General features: G+C 37.4%; 1 protein-coding gene across 2 annotated transcripts in view; it reads left to right on the forward strand.

Annotated features, from left to right (window-relative positions):
* LOC117118009 (zinc transporter ZIP12-like) overlaps positions 1-10,145 on the forward strand; it is a 32,207-nt gene that overhangs the window by 19,501 nt on the left and 2,561 nt on the right. For both annotated transcript variants that reach the window (XM_033262507.1, XM_033262506.1), the window contains exons 6-11: positions 2,783-2,896; positions 5,533-5,707; positions 6,712-6,881; positions 7,195-7,353; positions 7,782-7,874; positions 10,003-10,057. In XM_033262507.1, coding sequence (XP_033118398.1) covers positions 2,783-2,896; positions 5,533-5,707; positions 6,712-6,881; positions 7,195-7,353; positions 7,782-7,874; positions 10,003-10,057 — 766 coding nt within the window. The remainder of the gene's footprint in view (positions 1-2,782; positions 2,897-5,532; positions 5,708-6,711; positions 6,882-7,194; positions 7,354-7,781; positions 7,875-10,002; positions 10,058-10,145) is intronic.

A 10,145-nucleotide genomic window follows, 5' to 3' on the forward strand; every position in this document is an offset into this window, starting at 1 on the left:
TGATCAAACGCCCTCTCCAAATTCTGTTCCAAACGTAAATCAAAAATCATCCAAGCATGACTGGTTTGATTTATATTTTACGACAACTAGACATGCGAAAAATAAAAAATCAAAACCTAGCGAGCTAAGCATTACGAGGCCCGTTCCATTAATGATGGGGGAATTTTTGCTGTGTCCAGTGCCATGAGCGTAGCTCTATGTGGGCCGGAATTAGCAACACTTAAGGTCTTGGAGTAGGCTAGTCTAAACTAGTAGAAGGCCTCCCTAGGCTAGGCCTAGACCAATAGTATAGGAAAATACTGTATAGTCATATGTATACAGGTTTACCGACAGGTTTACATTGTAGGCCTACCAAGGTCTAAAATTAACGATTTAAAAAAAAAAAACAAAAAAAAAAAAATTAAAAAAAAAAAAAAAAAAAAATACCCACTCTGACCCAAGACTCCTGTTACTCGCCTGGGGTTAGCGCCAATGTGTGCCCTTGTGCGGACAGGGGATTGTCCCCCCTCTGAAGCTAGCTGGAAACCTTGTTTTTGCAAAATAAATTGATGCAATTTGCTATCATAGGCCTAATCAATAAATTCCTCATCAACCGATATAACTTTGGAATTGACATAACATTACTGATGTCGTACACACCCTTCGGTGTGAAATGTGGCTCTCTTTGCAAACACATCTAACATCCAAGAAAAGAAGAGCTTAGATTGGTAACAGATAAAATAATTTTGTTATCAACATTAATACATTATGCTAATTTTCATCTTTGTAAGCGCATAAGACGTTGCAAATTATTTCTGTGACAGTCTTTTGTGTGTAAACTTCCATTTTATCCCATACATAGTCAAAATATTGGGGGGATGATACAATGGGCCATCCCCCCTTCAAATATTGGGGGATATATCCCCCATCCCCCAGGATCTACGCCTTTGCCTGCAATATCTGCCACCGATGTGGCCGTATACTTTGCGCAGTGACGTAACTACCTACTTTACCAGTGACGTAACTACCTACTTCAGCAGGTTCGTTGAACCTGGGCCCCAAGCTCCAGGGGCCCTTTACCAGTGACGTAACTACCTACTTCAGCAGGTTCGTTGAACCTGGGCCCCAAGCTCCAGGGGCCCTTATTTATAAGGGCTCGCCCCCTTATAAAAAAAAAGACCAATAAAGCCATGCGTAAATAAAAATCTAGATCATTTTATCATTTGAAATTGTTAATTTACCTTCAAAATAATCAATTATATATGCCAAAGCCCCTATGCCCAATTGTAGGCCTAAAAATTGTCACTCAAACTCGGATATCATCGTGATGAATGGAAATATCCACAGTGAAACAGATCGTCATCTATGCATGCATGAAAGCCTAACCAATATAAGTTACTAAGAATCGCTTGTCAGAAAAACTATTCTTTCTTTTTACCGCTGATGATTGCTGGGGCGTTTGTCCCTGTACCCTGGCCTTGGTACTTTGGAGCTCATTAATTCCAGCTTGGACTCACTTCACTTTAGTCTGCATTGGTCACAATGGCTTGACATTTACGCTCTTCCAGGCCCTATCTCAAGCTCTTTTTGTAAAATTTTATACTTTTTCCAATATTCACAATAGAAATTGCAGTTTTATATGTAAGCATCTGCTTGAACATTGACTGCACGAACGATAGTTTCAGTTATTTTTTTCATATTGCAATTAACTTGATGTCGGCATATTATTAGAAGTGGTTAAATTTTTAAAATCTGCACCTAGCCTCAAGGTGGGGCTGAGGTGTGTATGGGTATATAATCTCAAGTCAGCAGCTTTGATAGTGTCTCCATCACTGATTCAGTACCATCTTTATCATTACCGTCATCATCACCTCATCATCCTATAATTATTTCATATTTTTTCTGGTTATCTAAAGAAAAAAAAAACATTCTTCTGATAGGACAAATGTAAAATCAACCTAATTCAAGCAATGCTCATCTCTCTCACATGTCAACCATAAAAAAGTAAACCCCCGATTTTTAGTGGTCTATTATCTAAAACTTTCACTTTGTCTATCTGTCATTATTTGACTAAATAATTAAAACTGCTTACATAGTAATCGATATACTACCAAAAGCAAACACATTACATGAGGCTTAATACAATGCAATTGATAGTACATCTCCATAGCGAGAAACTCAAGTTGTTAATGTCTCAAGCCGAAGTAATTCGACAAGATAAAAGCATATACCAGACTGTCCTCTACTACAAATTCAAAAGATAATAACTTAAGATTTACTGTAGTTTTGTTTTGTTTTGTAATTTTGTTTTGTTTTGTGTTGTTTTTTTCTTCTTCTTTTTTCTGTATGTTTTGTTTTTACTGTTGTTTTGTTTTGTTGTAGTTTTGTTGTTGTTGTTAGTTTTTCTGTAGATTCTATTGTATTGTGGAGCCCCTTGGAAGAGCAGTGTTTTCACTGTGAGGGCTCACTCTACCGACAGAAAAATAGAAATAAACATGCGGAGATACCAGTGCCGGTTTTTATCAACGCAAACGCTAAATATAATTATGGTCTGTTTAGGTTTATTTCTCTAGGTAGTGCCATGAAAAATAATAAATTGTACAATACTTGATTTCATGGGTTCGTGCCCGGAATGATGTTCGGCGGGGAATAATATTAGTATGGATTAGGCCTACTTCAGTAAAAGAGTAGTAATTGCTAATTTATATGCGTCAAGGGCCCCGAAGGTACTTTTGAAACAAGGTCCCTCGGAACCTAGTTACGCCACTGACTTTACGACTGTTTTCATCATGCTATTTTGTAGGATAATCATAATCATCGGAAGAAGAGAAACGTTGACGACCACGATCACGAAGAAGGCGATGACCACGATCACGAAGAAGGCGATGACCATGATGATGACCATGGAGAGAAACAAGTAAGAAGAATAATCCTTCATTTACGTGAGCAAATTATTAATCAGAAACATTCGACGATCAAAGTCGTGTTTACTTGGCGCATTATAGTGACATCATTTTGGTCAACCTCGTTTAAGTTAAAAAATTATCGTTTATAAAACTTAAAGAAAGCTTTCGACAGAGTCGGAAAACGTGTAAAATATTTCGTTGCACTTCATTTATTTTGTAAAAAAAATACAACCGTGCTAGATTAGATTAGCCAATTCGTAGTTCGAACTGCGCATGCCCGTATCAAGGCAATCGACATAAATAAACATAAACACATCATAAGTTTATCACCTTGGGTACGGGCATGCGCAGTTCTAACTACGAATTTTCTTATTGCTCAAAAGTGATCTAGGGCCTCTAGATCAGCTATCGGGAGCTCTCCTAAACTGTAACACGAGTCTGTCAAAACAAAAAACAAAAAACATAGAAAAATAGAAATAATATATAAAAACAATAAAATATCCTACTTAATATCATGTTCCAGATTTAAAAAATTAACAAAATAATATTGACAGTAGATGTCGATTTGAAGCAAATTTGCTTTGTTTCACGTAGGCCTCTAAGGGCCTATGTGGAAATAATTAAATAATTACAAAACAATAAGAGTCAACATTTAATAGAATTACCCATATTAAGACAGACCATGTAGCACTAACGGATGACGTCATAATTTATTCATCTTGCGTTGCGGAGTTGCCTACGTTAATTTCAGGATTTTACGTGCTCGACGTACAAAAGTTACGGGTTTGCGCATTCACTGCGCCCGACGATCTTCGGCCTACGCGATTATATGAACGCAACGCGACAACGCGCGCAACGGATCGTTTTTAATGACGATGATCCGTTCAGACTGCCACCAAATCTTTGCTGCCACCGTCAATCAGCAGACGGCGTTGCGTTTACTAGCGCTCAAAAGAAGCGAAGTTGAATTCGTCGTGCGACGACGCAGTGAGTGCCTTGTTATGTTTAAAACTTGTTTTTATTAATAATAGATTGGTTTAGTACTTAAGTATCACATCCCAAATTAAAATCATGATGGAATTGACTTATGTTAAATAAAGAGGTGACATGTTTTTCTATAACGTAAAAGCTACTCAACAAATCCAATGGCCAAAATTGTGCTGAAAAAATAACCTACAATATTCAACGTGTTGCAACCACATATAGAACCTAAGTACTGTAATTTATTCGGATACTACATTTTTTATCAGTGGTACACTTACTTATGTGTGTCTGAACAAAAAACAGTTATAAAAATAATAGAAAGCAATTGACATGACTGTAGAAGGCAACATAAAAACAATTGTCAATATGATAAGTAATCAAAAAATAAGTAAATGATAATAAAAGTGTCTATAAAATAATATGAAATAAAGAAAATAATAACTGGTTCAGGTATACTATGAAAATCTGACTTGATTAGAATCTAAACTAGAGCAGTCACTCCAGATATACAAAATCTGATTTCTGTGACTCTGACCTTGTCCTTTGACCTTTACTTCCTAAAATGTATAATCTATTTCTTGGAATAATATGTACCACCATTCCACTAAATATTATGATGATCCATTCATTAGTTTTTGCATATTATCTGGCTAACAGGAGGCAAACAGAACAGACAGTGGTGAATACAGTAGCCTCTATTTGGTGTAGGTAATGATAAAAGCATCATGGAATGCTACGGACGAAAGGGTAAATTCTCAGAGTTCACCCGGCCAATAGAGTAATAGATACAAAAGAGACGACTACTTCGACATAAATTACGGCAATAAACCTCATTCTGACCCTTTCCACACTCAAAGAAGACAATATGAATAATAGACATTTCTGGGGTGTCAATCAAACTTAACAACTGACTAATCAGAACACCGCTGGTCTTACAAACACACGTGTTGTCCCACAAACGCAGCTTTCGATTTGTGCGACGAAAACGCGACGCTAGAACGGAATCACTCATGCGTGACAATCCTACCTGGCGTCCTACGTTCTCTGCGTACCTAGATTTGGCCATATTGCCAAAGATCGTATAGCGCCGCGTAGCGGCGCTATACGATCTTTGATATTGCGTTCCAGAATCAACTCGACGAGGTGAACTTAACGTTCTCGCATGCGCAGATGACTTTTAGTGACGTCATTACGTTCTACGTCCTACCGTCGTCGTGCAATCGAAAGCTCCTACTGTAGTCTTGTGGGACCTTACCAACAATATCCAAGGGGCGGGGCTTAGCGGAAAGGTCTATTGAGGTTACATTAAGAATATTCAAGTCTTAGGGAAAAAAATGCATTCAACGATTCTAAAAAGGTAGGCCCAATAAACAAGGAAGACACGTACAACCATGGAGCCATAAAATCTAATTTATAGCGCCATGGAAGAACACACTAAAAGCTATATAGTGGTTTTTTGGGTTTTTTTTTTTTTTTTTTTTTTTTTTTTTTTTTTTTCGATCTGGTCGCTAGTTTTTTTGGAATCATTGTATTGTCAATACAATGGATTGTTGATTTTAACTTGTTTGTTAGTATTCCAAAATTACTATAATATAATGTTTAAACCAAATAAAAAAAAGATGTTTATCAATCCATTTGTTAACTCACGAGATATATTCTACAGTGCTACAGTGGGGAAAGTTTATTAGACATATTCGGCATTGATCACGAGTCCGGACTTCATCAGGAGGATCTCGAGCGAATATGTCCAGCTCTTTTGCAGCAGGTTCTTTCAAAATCGTGTGAAGAGGAACATCAAGAAGAAGAAACAGTACAAGAGGAAGAAGACAAGGCTAAAGGTATACATAGTGTTCAAAAACAATATTTTATTTCTCATAGTGTGTTCTGCCTTCAACAGCTCTTTTTTGTGTTCAAAGTAGTTTTTTCCAGAAGTGCTAGTAGTCTAGATAGTCATCATATTAATTACAATGGCAAGCAATTAGTAATAGACGGCCTGATAAATTTCAGATGTTTCGGAATAAAATGAATTGAAATGGGGACAGAGGTAGCTAGACAATGATGCCAATGACCCGACATAAGCCTACAATAGGCGCATGAACTGTAAATAAGCCGCACATCTTTCGAGACGAGTAGGGGGGTTAACCCGGTGTACTCGTCCACAAACAACAGCAGCTGGCAAGGGTTTACCGGGTGGCTCAGACATGAAATGACCAGAAGCCACACGAGCTGTGCGCGCGCATCGAGCCCTTTAAGACTTCTGCATAAAGAGCTATTTAAATCCAACTATAATTACAACATACAGTGCAGTGGCGTCACAGAGTTTGCGGGGCCCTGGCGGTGACTGTTATTGGGGGACCTAATAAGCAACAGAAGCGACCGTTAAGTTTGTGAGCGGAGCGAACAAAAAAACTTAACTTTCACCGACACCGGTCGGTGTCCGAGGGGGCTTGTGCTCAGAGCTTATGGCATTTATGAACTGTTAACTGCGTTGTCAGAGAACATAGAATGGTCCAAAAAAAAAAAAACTGCAGTGATTGTTTACATGAGCCCTGAGATAATCCGGTTTTTGTATGATGATGCCAGGCCAGTGTATTTTCAGTGTTTAAAACTGTCGGGGCCTCACTGAATGCAACTAAGGTATTATATAGTTTATATCATATTTTTTTTAACTACAATGTTGGGGCCCCTCGTGCCTGGGGGCCATGTCGCTCCGCCCCCCCCCCCACACCCCGTGAGCGCCCGAGTGTGACGCCACTGATTACATATTAATGGACTGACCTCAACAGAGCACAACAAGCAAGCTTCAGAAATTTATGTTGATCATGTATCTTCTCATTATCAGTATGGCTTGCTGGTTTAGGGTCTGTAATCATCATTAGCCTGGCGTCTTTAGGCGGTGTGGTAATTTTGCCATGCATCGGTAAGGAATCTTATTATTACATCATCCAGTTACTCATTGCGTTGGCGGTAGCTACTCTGGCTGGTGATGCAATTCTACATCTGCTACCACAGGTATATCATTTATCTATCTGTCTCTTATACACATCTAGATGTGTATAAGAGACAGGCTATATAGTTTTTTTTTTTGTTGTTATTTTTTTTGTTTTTGTTTTTGTTTTTTTAATCAGAACAATTCGTTATTTCGCTTTTGTTTTTATTGATGAGGGAGAGGGACTGTCTGTCTCTTATACACATCTAGATGTGTATAAGAGACAGTGTATATATATATAAATATGTATATATTATCATCATCAAAGAAAGGTAATTACAGTAGCGGCTATCTTGATCCTTTATTACACATTGGCTAACATTTTGTTCGATTTAGGCATTTGGTTTACACGCACATGGGGCATCAGAGGATACGCATGACGATGAAGACCACGGGCCACTCAGCGAAGAGTTGGCATTTGTTTGGAAAGGTTTCGCTGTAATGGGTGCTATCTATGCATTTTTTCTTCTCGAAAAAATCATGGGAATGTTGATGGTAAGTTAAAATATCTCAAATAATGCGAAAAATGAATAATAATCATAATAATAATAATAATAATCATAATAATAATAATAATAATAATAATAATGTAACAATAACTTTCTTAAATTAATGAAATATTATTGATAATGTTTCTAAACGTTTCCTGCGCCCTAGAGGCAGCTCCGAGAAGCTTTTTGTATTAAAAAAAAATACAAAATTTGTGTCTTATTAACATGTACCAAGTTTTTCATCAAACATCCATTTATTTAACGTATAAAAAATTTTCAAAAAACATATTTTTAAAATATCGTTAATATATAAAAGGTCAGTTGTACATAACATATCAAAAACTGTTTGCTTCCGGAGCTTTAAGGTGCTGTACAAATATTATATTTTATCCCTGTACTTAAGTAATCGATTTATTCCCACATCTTCTTCAGGTTACTCATCGCCCTCTAGAATCGAATCACAACCACCATCACGACTTCCCTATGAAGGAAAACAAACAATTGACGGCATCCACCACTCACTTGGTACGTACGTCACGCCATAAATTGTAGGCCTATAATTACGGAATACAATATCACACCCCTTATTGTAGTTGCATGGATTATCAAATGAATGATGATTATAGAGTTGGGTGTTTACATTTTTAGGTTAACTATTGTCTACTTATATTTAATTGGTGCACGTTGTGTGAAGAGCGAACTTTTAGGCATATTATAACCCCTGGGTTATGAAAATGATTTGCGGGGTAAGAACAAAATCTCCATAGGGCCCGAGCCCAAGCCAGGATGAAAACTTTTGTTGTCAGATTTAGGAGGAGACTTAATTTGGGGAGCGGCCGAGTGGGGGTCCCAAGTGAAGGGGAGGCCCCATGTGAGGTGTTGCCCCGGGGCCCTTACTGGCTCTCGACGCCACTGCATGTGGTCTTAGGACGACCTCTACCCCTGGTTCCTCCAACCATCCCGTGCATCACTGTATGAGCTAATGTTCCCGCTTCTACGTGCCCTTTCTAGTAATGGCTCGTACTGCACCGATAAGTCTTTTTATTTTGATTCTCACTTCGACAATTGATATTTTCTGTTTCCATGTAATTCCGAGGATTCTTCTATAACAGCGGAGTTCCAATGCCATAACTCTTTTTCCATCTTTTCATTGTATGTCCATGTCTCACATTCATACAAAGCAATAGAAATGATTAGTGATCTCAACAGTTTCACCTTAATTGAAATGGATATCCCTTGGGAGTTCCACAATTTATTTAATTTCGCAAGCTGGCTCGCTGCTATAGCTAGTCTTTTCTTTATCTCGGTATCTGATGTGACATCCTCGTTCATTGTGGAGCCAGGATACTGAAAGGTCTTTACTTCTTCTAGAGTGCTTCCATTCACTTTGATCGTTGTATTGTGGGTATCAAACCTACGTGAGGTAACCATTACTTTGCTCTTGTCTGTACTTATCTCCATACCATAACTTTTAGCATCTGTATCCAGCCTAGTGAGACTACTAGTTCTTCCTTTGAGCCCGCGATGAGATCAATATCATCAGCAAATTTTAGGTTCGTTATCTCTCGGCCACCAATTGTGACAGTCCGTGAAGTCTTCAAGTGCATCTGACATAATCTGTTCCAGGAAGATGTTAAAAAGACATGGGGACAATATGCAACCTTCACGGACTCCGACTGTCGTTTGGAACCATTCTAGGGTGCTATTGTTAACTGACACCGCATTACTGTTGTTGTTAACCAGCCCAGAACCAATGTTGTGTTTTTTCATTACTAGCCATAGTGCATTCCTCCAGAATCTATCAAACGCCTTTTTGAAGTCAATGAAGTTATGGTGCAGTTCCATTTGATGATTCCTGTATTTCTCTCCTAAAATTCTCACATTTACTATTTGCTCCACAGTACTCCGGCCGCATCTAAATCCAGCTTGTTCTGATAAAATACTTTCAGCCTTCAATTTTATTCTATTACTAATAATACTTAGCAAGACCTTACTAGGATGACTGATGAGACTTATGGTTTTATTGCTACACTTCCTCAAGTCTCCTTTCTTTGGAAGTGTTACAATCAGTTATGTCTGATCTATACCAGACTCAATTGGAAATTCATCCAGTTTTTTTGTTTTTTGTTTTTTGTTTTTGTTTGTTTTGTTATTTTTTTGTTTTGTTTTTGTTTGTTTGTTTGTTTGTTTTGTTTTTTTTTTGCTCGGAATTTCTGTTTCTGTACACTTTCCTCTTTATGACGATTACTATCTTTGTCCTTATTGACGTGAGGCAATCGAGTCTCCGACTAACAGTCTGGTCAGGGTACATGTAGATTCCTTGTGTGAGGTGCACTCTATTACACGTATTACTAGCCATTTTTGTCATCCCTCATGCACATTATGCTTAAGTGCAATTTTTTACTTAACTTAAGTGAAATACAATAATCCTCAGGTTGAATTTATTATCCTTAATATTATTAATCCTAAATAAGAACAATATTTTGTTAAATGAAATTAGCTTGCCATACGGATAAGACCTAGGATTTTTTGCTAAAAAAATTTAAAAACATTAACAATTGGTTTTATTGTTAATGAAGAATATACTATATATTGTATATAATGTTGAAATGCAATGATGAATTTATGATTGAATTTGCCTTTTTCCTTGTAGAAGGAGGATGGTATTGATGATGAAGATTCGACGACAAACGGTGGCTTTTTTAAAAGTGAGTTACAAGTTTTGTTAGTTATTCATTTAATTTGTTCCTTCAACGTAATAAACATCTTGGCCGACAAATGTAAAATTATATTGCT

This window comes from Anneissia japonica, unplaced genomic scaffold (genome assembly GCF_011630105.1).
Source record: "Anneissia japonica isolate Jap-2015-1 unplaced genomic scaffold, ASM1163010v1 scaffold785_len581690_cov155, whole genome shotgun sequence".
NCBI lineage: Eukaryota > Metazoa > Echinodermata > Crinoidea > Comatulida > Comatulidae > Anneissia > Anneissia japonica.